The sequence below is a fragment of the Trichoderma asperellum genome, chromosome 6, assembly GCF_020647865.1.
Source record: "Trichoderma asperellum chromosome 6, complete sequence".
Lineage (NCBI taxonomy): Eukaryota > Fungi > Ascomycota > Sordariomycetes > Hypocreales > Hypocreaceae > Trichoderma > Trichoderma asperellum.
In genome coordinates this window covers 430,018-444,359 of record NC_089420.1, presented here as the reverse complement: position 1 = coordinate 444,359, position 14,342 = coordinate 430,018, and the positions used below count along the sequence as shown (strand labels likewise).

The following is a 14,342-nucleotide window of genomic DNA, read 5'->3' as shown; positions in this document are numbered from 1 at the left end:
GCGATGGATGGTGTTTTTTTGCTCCAGGTCCGTTCCGGAACCCCCGCATTTTGGGTGGCGAGAGCTTCGGGAAGCGGATCTGGAGCTTTTCGGTTTGGGCAGGAATAAAGAGGTTAATAATAATAAAAAAAAAAAGGGGGGGAGCTGTGAGGGGAAAAGGTGTGAGTATAAATATAGCTAGGGTGGCAGCTTGGTTGTTGACTTTTTTCAGGTTTTGTTGAAACAAGACAATATATTGGTATGTATGATGTTTTATGTTTTGCCCCTATCTGTTGTATGTTGTATGATTGTCATTGCATGACGCTTGATGATGTGATGTGATGTTGACTTGTTTACTTGCAACTAGATCTATCAACCTATATATCAATCAATCAATCAATCAATCAATCAATCAATCAATCAATCTGTCAACTGGTCATACCTACAGACAGCATCCAAACCTACAACCATCAAACAAAACACATCAAAGATATCCAAAACAATGGACTCTTCACCACCAACATCACCAACCAAAAGTCAGTAGTAACCCTCAACCCTCAAACCCTCATCTTATCTTCCACCAACACAAAACAATAATACTAACATTTTTTTTTTTTTACCAGCTCAACCACCACAACCACAACAATCTCAGCCCTGCCACCCCCAAGACTGCTCCCCCGCCTGCCAGTCCGCCATCCGCCACTCGTCCACCTGGAAGCCCAGCTCGCTCGACCGCCGCCTCAGCTGGAGCAGCCAGGACCAGAAGCATGCACTGCAGATGAGCGGCATTGATGGTGTGCGGTCGGGGCATCAGGGATTTACGGAGAGGGGCTAGAATGAAAAAATAACAAGATTGATATGAACAAAATATCAAGATGACTTGTTGAAAAAAAGAAAAAAAAAAAAAAAGTGACGAGGGGGAGGGGGAGTAATGAGGAGAGGTGCTTTGTTTTGTTGCATCGGCATCTGGGAAAAATGGAATCAAAATGGGTTACATTGCATGGGCATTATAAAAAAAAAAGAAAAAAAAAAAAAAAAAAGGGCAATGACCATTAGTTAGCATACATGCGAAGGAAACGATATGGGATACTGGGAACCATGGAATGAATGAATAAATATACGACCTACAAAGAATGCATTGGCAAGTCGGACATGATGAGCTAGCTAGCTTCATGTCCTCAAGCAAGATAGCTATAACTGCATTAATAGTCAATCACTCCTATTAGTCTTAACGAGGTTTACGAACCGTCTTACATCTTTTAATTGATCATGCATGCACACATCATCTAGACGCAGATTTGACACCAACTGGGAGATTCCAATTCAAGCCGGCCTGAGCCAGAAAACTGCTAGCTAATGTACAGACGGTTAAAAAACAGAAAGGAAACAAAAGCAATCATGATTCGCGACATGTCGCTCCCAGCCCGCATTCGCGATCGATGGGGGTATTTCAAACTTGATCCCATAGTAGATAAAAGGAAGAAGAAAGAGAAGAACCTAAAAGACAAGCAAGAATGAGAGAAGAAGGAAAAGAGTAAGAGGAGAAATGATGATGAAAGACAAAACAAACTCCTACTCCCGAGCCTATGCATATCGTCGTGGGAGTGGCCCCTTATGCAGCCAACCTTGGAAAAATAAAAGGGGTGAAAAAGATAAAAAAAAAAAAAAAAAAAAGGTTTTAAAGAAAAGAAAAAATGGAAATAAAAAAACTCTGGTGATCAAACAACATATATAGCGTTGGGGCGTTCTGCTTATTTGGCCGCCGTAGAAAGGTGCTCTGCTACAGCCCCAACAGCATACGCTGCTCCTCCTACCCAGACGGTGCCCATCACCAGCTTCTTGCCAAGGCTCCTCTTCTTCTTCTCGGGAGCCACTGGCCCCTCCCGCTCGGCTTTGCCCCGCTGCGTATCAGCGGTGCGAAAAGGTGGTGCTCGCTTCTTGTGGTAGTCCTCCAGGCTGTCGTCGTAGTTAACGAATCCAGTAGGGCTGGCAAAGTTGCCCGTCACGGACTGTCCCATCATGTCAACCGGATTGATGCGAGTGGTGTTTGTGTTGCTGGGCGCCGGTTCAGAAGGGAGGTCGCTGGCGTTGGGGGAAGCAGGCCGGTTCTTGCGGAAAATAAGCACATCGCCGCCGCCCGATTGGATATCGTAGCCGTGTTCCTGTAGTGGTTTAAAGTAAGGGAGAAATTTGGACGCGTGCGATAGTTGCATCAACACGTCCGTCAGTTTTGCAGGAGTAGAAACGTCGTGATCGTCGGATGTGGTCTCGGCAACGCTAACAGATTCGGTTGACGTGTCGTAGGCCAGGATCTTGTACATGGTTGGCTCATCTGTTACCGCTGCGGCCGAGGCTGGCGACGACTCGTAGTGCTTGGCTACAGCCGCCGCCGTCTCGCTGCCACACTCCTCAGAATAGCTAGTTTCTAGTCCCTTTGGATCGTTAGAGTACGGGTCCTTCTCGGCGCGTAACTGGGCCAGTTTGCTGGTGATGCGTTCGATCGGTTCGGATTCGGACTTTGACAACTCACTGGGAAACCTTTCATCCATAGAACTCAATTCCATCTCTGCTTCTTCCTTTTCTGCTACCAACTCTTGTGCACCCACGTTGGCCCTGCTCAGCACCTGACTTCGAATCTCATCCGCCGTCAACGCCTCCAGGGAGCTCTCCTCCCCAGACACCTTTGCGTCGTAAGACTCCACATCTGGAGGGGCTGCCTGGTAACCATGAAGATCCTTGTACGCCTTCGATGCTTCCTCAGGATGCATGGGGTAAGGCGTATCGGGAGAGTCAAAGGTCTGCGGCTCATACGCACCCAGGTCGGTATAATTTTTTGTCAGCTCTTCGGGGTGGACGTGACGAATCTTGTCCGGCTCGACAAATCCGTCGACAGCATAGCCGGGAAGATCCTTGTAGACCTTGGAGGCTTCTTCAGGATGGATTCTCTCCACTGCCGGGCCTGCATTAGGAAATGCAGAGTACTGGGGCAAGTCTTTGTATGCCTTGGATGCCTCCTCCGGGTGAATTCGCGGAACTGCGGGGCCGGCGTTGGGATATTGCGCATATCGGTAGAGATCCTCGTAGTTTTTAGAGAGCTCCTCGGGGGTCAATGGACGAAGGCCATCGGGCTCATTCCAACGAACAGGTCCGTACTTGTCCAGGTCATCATATTGCTCTGGCTTGCAGTCACGCACCTCAACCTTGGCAGGAATCGGCTCTGCCTTGGGCGTGGGGTCGTTCTGAATGGCCTCGTAGTCCTTGAGAACAGACTCCCTGCAGGTAAACGGGCTGCCGTACGCATGCAAATCTGTATAGTTTTTCGACTTTTCCTCTGGAGTCAGGCGACGAAGGCCATCTGGCTCGTCCCAGGTGGCGGGGCCGTATTTGTGCAAGTCCTTGTAATCCTTGGACTTTTCTTCCTGAGTTCTCTCTTGTAGCCCGTCGGGCTCATTCCACTTAACGGGGCCATACTTGTCAAGATCTTCGTAGAGTTTAGACTTCTCCTCGGGCGTAAGCTGTGGGAGGCCGTCGGGCTCATTCCACGTCACGGGCTTATACTTGTCCAAATCGTCGTAATTCTTTGACTCTTCTTCGGGTGTCAGCTTTCGTGGTGCGTTTGGATTGTCAATCTTCATTTTAGAGTACTCGGGCAAGTCCTCGTATATCTTGGAGCGCTCCTCAGGGGTCAGATGGGGCAGGCCATCGGGCTCGTTCCATTTCGCGGGCTTGTAGTCGCCGAGATCAGTGTACTGCTTCGATTCCTCTTCTGGGGTCAGCTTTCGAGGTGCATTCGGGTCGTCGAAGCCCGTAGCCGAGTATTTGCCACGCTCGGCGCGGGTCACCTTGCGGTTGGTAATGGGGTCGATGAAGTTGAGGCTGTCACCCGTAGTGGCTTTCAGCACATTCTCGGCCGTGACTTTGCCGGAGCTGCGGTGTGGGTGCATTTGCTGTCGGAGATTCTGCAGCAATGTCCATACGCCATCGTCCTTATTGAACAGATGATTGATGGCCTCTCGCTCGACATCCTCAATATTGCGACCGGGGCGGGCCCCAGACAAGTCATCCGACCACGACTTAATGTCCTTTACTCTGGTGTATTTTCCGGAAGAAGGGGCGGCTGCCTTTGTGCTCCCTGATTTGGGGTTCTCCCAGGAGAGGCGTCGGTTAACCAGGTATTTCAAGGCATAGACGCGCTGGCGCTGGCGCCCGAGATCGAAGCCGCAGAATTGTCGGCACTGTTGGCTGGTACTTGATTGCGCAGAAGCCAGAGCACCGCGGGCGAGTAGAAGCCTTGCACGAGGCGAGGCGATTTGCGAAGCTGGCAGCATTGTGGAAGAGGATATCGAGCCAATGGCGGAGCAAAGGATGCACTACCGGGTCTGGCGACAAATCAGCATCGGCACACCATCGGCAACGTCACAATGAAGCCATAAAAGCACATACCAGACAGGAAACGTCAAACTGAATCACCCCAACAGCAGCAATTGCATGTGACATGGAACTCGGGCAGAACCGGGCTGTGCGGGGAACGGCCAGAGCAGGATACAACGAAAAGTTGGCAGAGACGTGCTGATCCGGCCACCAATGCTGCAATGGCAGAGGTGTAGATATACAGAGGCAGCCAAGTCTTATGAGGGAGAGGCCGAAAGGCGAGCAAGCGTTTGGCGGTGATGTGGAGGGCGGATTACGAGGAGGAGGAAGAAGCGGAGAGGAAGAGAAGAGAGTGGGCGAGAGAGGACGAGAGAGCAACGACGTGCGAGGGCAGCTCCTAAGTAACAGGGACCGAGTCGTGGGATGAACATCAGCGGCTTATCTGGACTGAAGGTGAACCAACTCGGGTCACCGCGCTGGGGTCAGCCAGGCCCGGCACCTGCGGGGTAAATCCGCTAAACAGCGCTGGACGGTGGGTTCAGTGGCTCGTTGCACGCTCCACTCCAGGAGCTGGCTGGCGGAACTGCCCCGTTTGGAGTAAGACTGGACTGGGAACTGGAACTCTTCAGTGCCTACAGCGGTTTTTTGCCATCCATCGGATGCTGGATGCTCATGTATGTATGTACATGTACCGACCAAGGCTCGCCACAGGCCTCACGGCACTTTTCGATGTAGCGGTGGGAGTGCAGCACCGCAATAAGCGCGACCGCCAACTGCACGCGCACAGCAAGGGAGATGCTCGGACAGATACAAGTAAACACCACCGGCAGCAGGCAGCAGTCAATGGCAACTCGTGCAGCTCGTGCTCCTGATACCTGCTCCGTACTGCTCCTCCAAGTTGCTCGCTAGCATCGACTCCGAGATGCACCATCCACATATATGCAGGGGCCCCAGATTCCCCACCAGCGACCGCTAGCGAGCGAGCCTTCTCAGCGCGTTTTAGAGGCCGGGGTAGAGCTGGGTCGACGTCACAGTGGGGTTGGCGCCCGAATTGACCGAGCCAAGCCGCCTCAACAGAGGCCAATCATGGCCATTTGCAGCGTCTGGAGGCGAACAGGATGCCAGAGCAGAGACAGGGATCACGTGCAGCCAGCGTTGACACCGAGACGTTGTACAGTATGTGGGAACGGAAAGTCCAGAATGCCATGGCGGGAGAGGAGATGGAAAGGACGCTGAGACATGCCGTGATCCGCAGGCAAACGCTGTGGTGCAGCGCGGGTGTGGCCGGCAAACGGCATGCAGCAACGCTCGCTGAAGCCAGAGCAAACTCGGGAAAAGACACATGGCACTTGGGACGACGATCTACATGTATTTTGCCGCCAGCGTCTCGTTGGTGTGGCAGCGCAGCAGGCAAACGCGGCTTGGGCGGGCCAGTGGCAACTCGGCGGATGCACGGGCAGCGCTGGAGGGCACTTTGAGTGCCTATCAGGAGGCTCAAGGATAAATTCCCGCATCTCGTCAACACGGAGGAGCACTACTACTAGCATGTATGGTACTTGCAAGCGCATGGTGCTAGGTATCAGCAGCACCTCGTACCTAGTAATATAATACTCGTACGATGCCAGATAGATACCTGCTGGGTGCAGGATAGGATGCATCGCACCAGCGTCGCCATCCGCCCCCATTGTCCCGCATTAATGAGAGGCGGCACATGGGAATACCATACCTAATATAAGGTAGAGGTATTATAGTACAGTTCTGTGCAGCATGTACTCCGTACAGCGAGTTAGTAGCAGCAGCAGAGAGCGTCGGATGTTGAGTGGCGTTTTCGTCAAGCTTTATGCAGGGGCCGCGTATCTAGTATGTATCTAGCATGCAGCAGCAGCAGCAGCAGCGCTCACCCAACGGGCCTTTTCCTTTCTCGAGTCGACTGGACGGATATTAGCACAAATCCCCTAGACTCGGGATGACTATTTTCTTCTTCTTGGAATTGGAGTTGGTCAGATGCGGCTGTTTGCACGTGTGTCGCCATCTTATTGGCACGAAACCGTCCCATAAAGCATCTGCAAGTCATTCTGTCATACCAAATAGCGGTCCAGGCGACGCTCCTAATTTACGTCGACTTACACCGCAGCGTCAGACCGCCTCGAGGCATCAGAAACGATTCGATTCGAGATGGTCGGATCTCGAGTTGGTTTCGGCAGAGACGCATTACCTAATGTGCCGAGTTGATTATGCTATCCCGCAACCTTATCCGCTGGTGTTGCCTAAACCGGCGAGAGGCTGAGCATCTTGGTGCGATTTGGCCTTGGAGCTATGCACAGCTGAGGATAGAGTTGACTACCTTAGGTACTCTATACTAATAGGTACTGTAGTTGAATTCCAGACGAGAAACGAGCATCATCGCTCTCAGAGCCAAGGGCAGCCAAGCTTTGGTTGATGAGCCGTTTTTAATGCATCTTTCATCATCTACCTACACCATCCACTATGCTTCTTTAGTCGCCCGGCATGGCTCCCAAGCTTCTACAGTAAACATTATTCCCATTTAGACAGTAGCACCAGCTGTCCGCGCAGCTTGATTTCAAATACAGCTGCTTAAACGCGTCGAGGCTCCCAGCGGCGCTTACCTAATGCTCGTTAATGTCCATATCGATAACACACGTCCAGCAGCAACCCCGCCACAACCGGCGTGACTCGTCACTAAACGCGGCGAGCTGCAAGCGCTCTGGCGGGCGATGCTGACATCACAGGCGGCTTTTGCAGCGGCCACAGCCCACGCATCGAGCCATTAGTAATTTTCGGGCCCTCTTCCACAATTTTGAACCTCCAAGTCCTCATCACCATCTTGCGAAGCGCTTCCTGCTCCTCCAGCCTCGCGCAACGCCCTCCTCTCCCGCGCTTCCTCCTCCCCCGCCCCCTCTGCAGCTTCAGCCTCTCTCGAGCCGACCAACCATGAAGCGCACCGCCGCTGCCAGCCGTGCTCCGGGAGCCAAGTTCGGCGGCTTCGGTGCCCCGGGCGGGACTGGCACCCTGTCGTACCTCACCGAACCCCCGTCATTTAGCGCCGTGTCGGACCCGAATGTCGTTGTGTCTCTCAAGAACCTGCTGAAGAAGGACAGCACCACAAAGACCAAAGCTCTGGAGGATCTGCTGGCGTATGTGCAGGCGCAGCCTTTTGAGAAGAGCGGCGGCGTCGAGGATGCCATTCTGGACGTCTGGACCGACATCTACCCACGGACAGGCATTGACAACGCCCGCCGAGTGCGCGAATTGGCTCATAGCCTGCAGTTTGAGCTCATCAAGTCTGCAAGGAGGCGTGCAGAACGACATATCCCCAAGATCGTGGGCGCGTGGCTGGCCGGCCTCTACGACCGAGATCGAGGAGTTGCGCGCGCCGCCAGCGATGGCCTCTCCTCCTTCATCAACACTCCAGAAAAGGTCGCAGCCTTTTGGAAGAAATGCCAGTCACAGATCCTCGACTATGCCATTGATGCGATCCGGGAAACACAGGATACCCTGAGCGACGAGAGATCGACGAACAAGGATGACGCAGAAGCAAAGTATCTCAGGGTCATTGGCAGCAGCTTGTCGCTGGTTCTGAGTCTCCTCCAGCGACTAAACGACGAAGAAACCAGCAAGCAGAGCCACAAACTCGACGAATTCTTTGACGAGGAGACTGTGTGGCGCGCCATTACCTTCAACGACTCCTCTGTGCGAAAGTCCGTATGCCACCTTGTAATTACGTGTCTCAATCGCAAACTTCCCTATGCCGAGTCTACCCAGGCGAAACAGGCCATAGTCACCGGCGGCCTCAAGACCAGCCAGACTGGCTCCGCGCTCGATTATGTCCGAGCCCTGACGAGACTATCGCAAGCTGCCCCCGATATCTGGACGCCTTCCCCCAAAGAAAAGAAGCCTGCGCTCTTGCGGCTACGGCAGTTCATTGAAAAGGGCTCACAGGGCTGCCCTGCCAAATTTTGGGAACACCTTGACGAGCTCATTTCTGTCCTCCCAGAAGACCAGATGAAGAAGCTGGAGACGGCTTCCGAATTCTTGGATGCTGTAAAGGCCGGTGTGACGAATCGTGAGGAGCCCCGGACGAATACCTCCATGGCCTGGAAGTGCTTCATCGATACACTTAAACGCCTAAATAGAAATCTTTCCGAAGATGAGAAGCTCGAATTTGCCCGCCGGCACATTTGCCCCCTTTTCGAAAACTCCCTCCTAACCATATCCGACAAGCCTGTGGCCATTCCTCTTGGACCAAACGCCATGAGTATTCTGGTTGAAGCTCATCTTACTATTCTTCGGGGCTCTCAAAATGTCATCTCAGTGTCGGCGGAAGAGTGGGAACGTTTGGCTGATGTGTTATGCAACAAGATCTCCAATTCTCTTCCTGAGGTGTCCCGAGAGTATCAGTCATCCCAGGACAAGATTTTTGAGGAAGGCCGACGATGGTTTAGCCTCGTTGGGGAGATTCGCAGAAAGTTAGTCAGTATCGGGGAATCTTTGCCGGATCAGACAGCCGCTCCCTCCAAGAGAGTCATCAGCCACTGCATAGATATTTTGCGAAATCGAAATATGAAACCGTACGGTGCTGCCGGAGTTTTAGAGTACGCACTTAGCACTTCTCAGCATCTTTTCGACGGCGAGACAGGAGACAAGACTGCCGAGTTTTTGTCTGCAGCTGCGGGAGACTCAATAGAAAAGGTTATTCAATCTGCTTCAAGCAGGCCCCTTCTTTCGTGCCTTAACCTCTTTGGTGCGATTCCGTCAAGAGAACCAACCTACCGCAAGATTTGGGGAGCCTGGGTTGAGGCAGTCTCGGAAGTTTCTGACCGTGCTGTTCGCAACTCGGCTCTTACGTCTCTCATTTCTGAAGAAAAGGCTTCAGAGCTTACGCAAAGCAACGCCAAGCTCCAGACCTATATCGTAACGGAAGCAATTGAAGCTGTGAAGAGCGAGGCATCTGGATGGGATCTACTAGAAGCTGGTATGAACGGCCAAGGTCTTTCTGACGAGAGCTGCAAGCAGCTCTCCGAGAAAGTCCTGGAAATCCTCGACAAAGAGCCTGAATTTGTGGAACCAGCGCTGAGAGCGTTGGAAATCCTTGCCAAGGGCAAACCAAAGCTCTTCACCGAGAATAGCTCTCTCCACACCGCTTTGGTTGCGCAGTTGTTGAGCCTGACTGAAATTAGCAACAGCGTTGTTTCATCAAAGGCCATTGCAATTCGCGCAATTCTTCAAGGGGATGGAGCGGGAAATCAGCCAGTAATCCAAATTATACATGACAATCTTGAGCGGGCAGGCCCCCAATCATTGGATATTGAAACTCTCTCCAAGCAGGCCCAACAAGCACACGCGGCAGGTATTGCCGTTGAAGAAATCTTCCCAAGCACGAACATCTGGATGCAGAAGCTAGCACCATTCTTGGATCAGCCAATCAACCCTTCCTTGTCCATCACCAACAGCCTGGGCGGTGCTGTCACTTTGACCAACTCAGCAGCTCGCCCGACCGAGATTCGCGTTCATAGAGACAAAAAAGGCCGCTCCGTGCCTTTGAGAATGTCTCTTTATTCTGCTCTCCTTTTAAAGGATGGTATTGATATTACTGCGCTTCCGCGTCAATTCCAGATCGAGCTGCTCTTTATCCAATGCCTCACCATACAACTCGCTACTGATCAGATTGACTCCATGGACGACGACTCACTATGGCTTGGCTTGGAGTCTGATGAGTCTGCATCAGAGGCGGAGTCTCTGGTGACTATGCTGAAGAATTTCATCAACAAGAAGTCGCTGGTGTCAAAATGGTGGGATAATTCTGTGGACAATGAACAGGCTCACGTTTTCCGTGGTCTTGTCGATCTTCTAAAGGAGGAATCGAAGGAACTGACACCCAGAGGCGTGTATAGTGCCCGCGCTATCAGCGAGATTGTACAGGTCTTTTCGGAGTCTCACAGCCTGTCATCTGACCTGGAAGAGGCTCTACTCAAACCAGTGTTGACAAGGGCTGCCCCTGAAACTGCTCTTCTCGCCGCTGCTATGCTCTCGGGCCTCGGAGAGACCTTGGAGACTTCCAAGCTCGCGAGCACTTTCCTTAATCGCCTTGTTAGTGACATCGCGGGGGCTTCTGCAAATGGCAATAAGACCATGATTACGCTCGTTTTGCTTAATCTATCTGCGCAAGTGTACGAAACGGGACAACTGCCTGTAGCTAGCAACCGTATTGTTTTCGCCGTCAAGCAGATTACCTCTTGGCTCGAGAATGAGGAGCCTTTGAGCGCTCCTCTATCTGCCGAGATCTGCCGCGTGCTGAACCAGCTGCTTCCTTGCATGAGCGACGTGTTTGGCTCATACTGGGAAAAGGCCATTGATTTCAGCCTCGACCTGTGGGATAGAGCGGTTGAGTACCCTCTTCCAGATGCTCTGCCTTTCATCCACTCTTCTCTCAAGCTCGTAAAGACACTGAAGAGCCTTGAGGATCCAAATGATGACCTACAGGATGCCCTTAGAGAATCAGCAGGCAAGCGTTCCAAATCGTTGATTGGGCTGCTCAAGCTGCCTCGCGGTGCCAGCAGCCAGCCGCTCGAGATTGTAGATGCCATGCTATGCCGGGAAGTGGAGAAGGTGTCCATTAAAAGTATTAAAGACGTTTCGGACATTTATGAACTGGTTGCTTCGGAGTCGCAGGATATTCAGACAGCGGCCTTTGATATTCTGCACAGGGCGATACCAGCCATCCAAGAGCAGCGATCTATTGACACTGTTTTGGATAAGACAGGTAAGATGATGTTTGTGTCCTCATAATCTTTGTAGAGCTCATACTAACAATTCATGTTTGTAAAGAGGCTCGCTTGCCGGATGAGTTGCTATCATTGCTTCTTGACGCACCAACGCTGGATCGGTATCCCGACGAAGTGCTCGCACTATTCCCTTCCCCGATTCGAAGCTACCTGCTATCGTGGAAGCTCGTCTTCGACGCCTATTCTGCATCATCATACAAGCTGAGAAACGACTTTACAGAGAATCTCAAGACAGACAATTGCATATCCCCCTTCTTGGACTTTATGTTTGATGTGCTTGGCCACTCTGCCGCACGGCCGCTGAACCTCGAGAGAGAGCAGCTTACTACAGAGCATATCCAAGAATACGACGTCAAGGTCGCCAGATCAGAGCCCGAAGAAAGGAGCATGCACTGGCTGCTCGTACACCTGTACTATCTCACGCTGAAATATATTCCCGGCCTCTTTAAGGCCTGGTATCTGGACTGCCGATCTAAACAAACGCGCATTGCAGTGGAGGCATGGACGACAAAGTACTTTTCACCTCTGATTATCTCAGAGGCTCTCGATGAGGTGCAAATGTGGGCAGACGAGCAGGAGGCCCCCGGAGACGAGGAGCAGGAAGTACTTGTCAAGATTTCCAAGAATGCAAGAGAAGTCATTGTCGGCTACGAAATCGACGACCTAACAGCGTCTATCGTCATCAAGGTGTCGCCCAACTACCCCATCGAAGCCGTCACAGTCACGGGCCATGAAGCCGTGGCTGTCAAGGACCGCACATGGAACAGCTGGATCATGACGACCCAGGGCGTGATTACGTTTTCCGGCGGCAGCGTCGTGGACGGCGTGCAGATCCTCAAGCGAAACATTGTGGGCGCGCTCAAGGGCCAGACCGAGTGCGCCATCTGCTACAGCGTCATCGCGGCGGACAAGCGCATGGCGGACAAGCGGTGCACGACGTGCAAGAACCTGTTCCACCGGTCGTGCTTGTATAAGTGGTTCCAGACGAGTAGCCAGAATACGTGCCCGCTGTGTAGAAATCCGATTGATTACCTGGGGGCTGATACGCAGAAGAGAAGGCGCGGTTAGAGGGAGTGCTAATTTTTGTATGGGCAGAGAAATCTTTTTTGTTTTGAACAGGTATATGTTATGTACCATATTTAATGTATATGATGAATTATGCAAGATGTATATGGAAGAGCCCGCGAGATGCGTATAGAGAGTTGTATTTTTTTTTTACAATGATTTTGTCGCAGAGTTTACTCGTCATCTGTAAAACACTTGAATGTTAAAGCCTGCAAAAGAGAGGGGGAGAGAGAGAGAAAAAGACATGTTAGCGACTTTGTAACCGTAATGATTAAAATTTGGCTCAGACACGACATACCTCCTCGGCCGAGGCCCTGCTCCCATCGTAGCGAACTAATCTCGCTACGGCGTCTCTGAACCCTGCATCGACATGCGGTAAAATCACGTCCCATTCCCTGGGTGGGAACACGGTCCATAGCTCAAAGGGCGTGACTCGAAACTCCTTTGCCTCAGGCCATGTCTCGGGCGTGGGCGTGCCCAGCGTCTTGAAGATGCTCAGAATCAGGCCCAGCTGGTTGCCGTCCTCGTGGACGGGGCGCGAGTCGAACAGCGGCGCTGGAGGGGAGCGGACGGCCTCTGCGAGCATGGCGCCCAGCGCCCACATGTCGACGGCGGCGGAGTAGGACTTGTTGCCGAAGAGCACCTCGGGGGCGCGGTAAGGGCCGGTGCCGATGTCGAGGATTTTGGCGGTTGGTGGCTCTGAGAGGGAGGAGAACTCGGGGTGCCAGGCGGTGCCGAAGTCGGATAGGTATGCAGGGCCGGAGGGGGACGAGAGGAGGATGGCGGAGGGCTTGATGTCGCGGTGGATGATGCCCTGCTTGTGGATTGCCTGGAGGGCGTTGAGGGCGTCGGTGAAGATGGAGCGAATCTGGGGCTTTTCTAATGCTGAGTTGCTGCTGCTGCTGCTGCTGCTGCTGCTGCCTTTATCAAGGAGGTCTGCGAGCGTGAGCGGCATGTAAGGGAAAGTGAGCACAAGGCGCTGCTCTTGGTCCCGGAATGTCTCGAGTAGAGGGATGCATGGTGGGTTGAGCGTCTGCAGGATCTTGATCTCGCGGAGGGGATTGTGCGGCTCGAGGTTTTGGTGGGCGACGATGACTTTGAGGGCCTTGTCTCCGGATTGGGAGCGAAAGACTTCGGAGGTGATGCCTTCTGATATGGGCGTGCAGTTGAGGTATGAGCCGATGCGGATGCCGGAGCTTGACTCGGTGAGAGCTGGAGAGAATGTGGGTGAGTGTGAGGGCGGAGGAGAAGAGATGGTTGCTTTGGGTTGACAAGCAGAATCGTATTCTTCCTGGTAGTTTGTGTTAGTAAGAATGTGAAGTGAAATGAGTTGAGTTGAAGTTGTAAAATGCTATGGATAGCATACCCGTGAAGATGAGTTGTCGTATGCGGCTTGTTCAATGGCGATGGCCTCACTCATGTCCCGCGAGGGGAGCGATTCTGAGCTGAGTTGCGTGTCAGCGACAATTGTGCTATAAAGAGAAATGGAAATAAAAAGTTAATAAGCATACATTTTCGATATAATCTCATATCGATCTACCGACGAGAGCCCCGATTTCCATGCCGAGGATGAGGCCATGTTTGTTGACTGGTTATTGGTTGAGAAACAGCTGTAATTAATTAGTTTCGGTGGATATGTTCCAACGCCCGGTTGCTGTAAATTTAGCAGCGCTCCGAGCATGAGAAATTATGCACGCTATGCCTCATGCACGCAGCAATTAATGCTTCTTCCCCCTCTCGATCATGCCAGCAAGCCGGGGCGACACGTCATTAGCCGATTGGGCTCCATTTGGTCGAAACCGAGCCAGGATCCATGGCCGTTGCTGTGGCCTAAAGCTGATGCTGCGGTGGAGGTTTTGCGAAAGGACCGCTGGCCGGGAGCCAAATCATTAAACACTGGCCCGAGGCTTCTCCGACGAAACAAAGTCGAGCCCGTTTGCGCCACCAAGCGCTCCCAATTGGCCCAGGCAGCGGCTTTGGTGCTGACAAGGCTGGCAGTGGCGGCATCGGCCCCCCATAATTGGGCGCCATAATTGGGTTTCCAGGGCCTGCGGGTTTTCTCCTCATTAGCGCCCACAGCGAGGCTGCCACCGCTGAAGGCCCACTGCATGTCGCCAAGGGCAA

General features: G+C 52.5%; 5 protein-coding genes across 5 annotated transcripts; 2 read left to right on the top strand and 3 right to left on the bottom strand.

Moving 5' to 3' along the window:
- Positions 1-7: 7 nt before the first annotated feature.
- TrAFT101_009605 (uncharacterized protein) lies at positions 8-771 on the top strand (the record flags this gene model as incomplete). The annotated part of the gene is made up of 4 exons (XM_066128711.1): positions 8-161; positions 212-238; positions 347-515; positions 603-771. 4 exons carry the CDS (start codon positions 8-10, stop codon positions 769-771), a joined length of 519 nt encoding a protein of 172 aa, XP_065984831.1.
- A 510-nt stretch (positions 772-1,281) lies between these two features.
- On the bottom strand, positions 1,282-4,991 carry TrAFT101_009604 (uncharacterized protein). Its single transcript, XM_024905542.2, has 2 exons — positions 4,423-4,991; positions 1,282-4,358 (listed from the first exon to the last, which is right to left on the bottom strand). The coding sequence occupies exon 2, from the start codon at positions 4,305-4,307 to the stop codon at positions 1,731-1,733; it is 2,577 nt and encodes an 858-aa protein (XP_024761458.1). The 5' UTR covers positions 4,308-4,358; positions 4,423-4,991; the 3' UTR covers positions 1,282-1,730.
- Positions 4,992-6,365: 1,374 nt separating this feature from the next.
- Positions 6,366-12,553, top strand: TrAFT101_009603 (uncharacterized protein). The gene is made up of 3 exons (XM_024905544.2): positions 6,366-6,645; positions 6,726-11,131; positions 11,197-12,553. The coding sequence occupies exons 2-3, from the start codon at positions 7,303-7,305 to the stop codon at positions 12,219-12,221; spliced, it is 4,854 nt and encodes a 1,617-aa protein (XP_024761460.2). The 5' UTR covers positions 6,366-6,645; positions 6,726-7,302; the 3' UTR covers positions 12,222-12,553.
- Positions 12,148-14,050, bottom strand: TrAFT101_009602 (uncharacterized protein). Its single transcript, XM_024902510.2, has 4 exons — positions 13,730-14,050; positions 13,585-13,663; positions 12,517-13,509; positions 12,148-12,427 (listed from the first exon to the last, which is right to left on the bottom strand). The coding sequence occupies exons 1-4, from the start codon at positions 13,897-13,899 to the stop codon at positions 12,392-12,394; spliced, it is 1,278 nt and encodes a 425-aa protein (XP_024761461.2). The 5' UTR covers positions 13,900-14,050; the 3' UTR covers positions 12,148-12,391.
- Positions 13,960-14,328, bottom strand: TrAFT101_009601 (uncharacterized protein; the record flags this gene model as incomplete). Its single annotated transcript, XM_066128710.1, has 1 exon — positions 13,960-14,328. The coding sequence occupies one exon, from the start codon at positions 14,326-14,328 to the stop codon at positions 13,960-13,962; it is 369 nt and encodes a 122-aa protein (XP_065984830.1).
- Positions 14,329-14,342: the final 14 nt, after the last annotated feature.

Bases quoted from the DNA above. Each gene is read 5' to 3' on its own strand.
- TrAFT101_009602 (XM_024902510.2), bottom strand. From the start codon at position 13,899: ATGCTCGGAGCGCTGCTAAATTTACAGCAACCGGGCGTTGGAACATAT. The intron at 13,664-13,729 runs GTATGCTTATTA...CACGCAACTCAG, and splicing joins TATGAGATTATATCGAAAAT to CTCAGAATCGCTCCCCTCGC. The intron at 12,428-12,516 runs GTATGTCGTGTC...TCTCTTTTGCAG, and splicing joins GCAGGGCCTCGGCCGAGGAG to GCTTTAACATTCAAGTGTTT.
- TrAFT101_009603 (XM_024905544.2), top strand. From the start codon at position 7,303: ATGAAGCGCACCGCCGCTGCCAGCCGTGCTCCGGGAGCCAAGTTCGGC. The intron at 11,132-11,196 runs GTAAGATGATGT...ATGTTTGTAAAG, and splicing joins CACTGTTTTGGATAAGACAG to AGGCTCGCTTGCCGGATGAG.
- TrAFT101_009604 (XM_024905542.2), bottom strand. From the start codon at position 4,307: ATGCTGCCAGCTTCGCAAATCGCCTCGCCTCGTGCAAGGCTTCTACTC.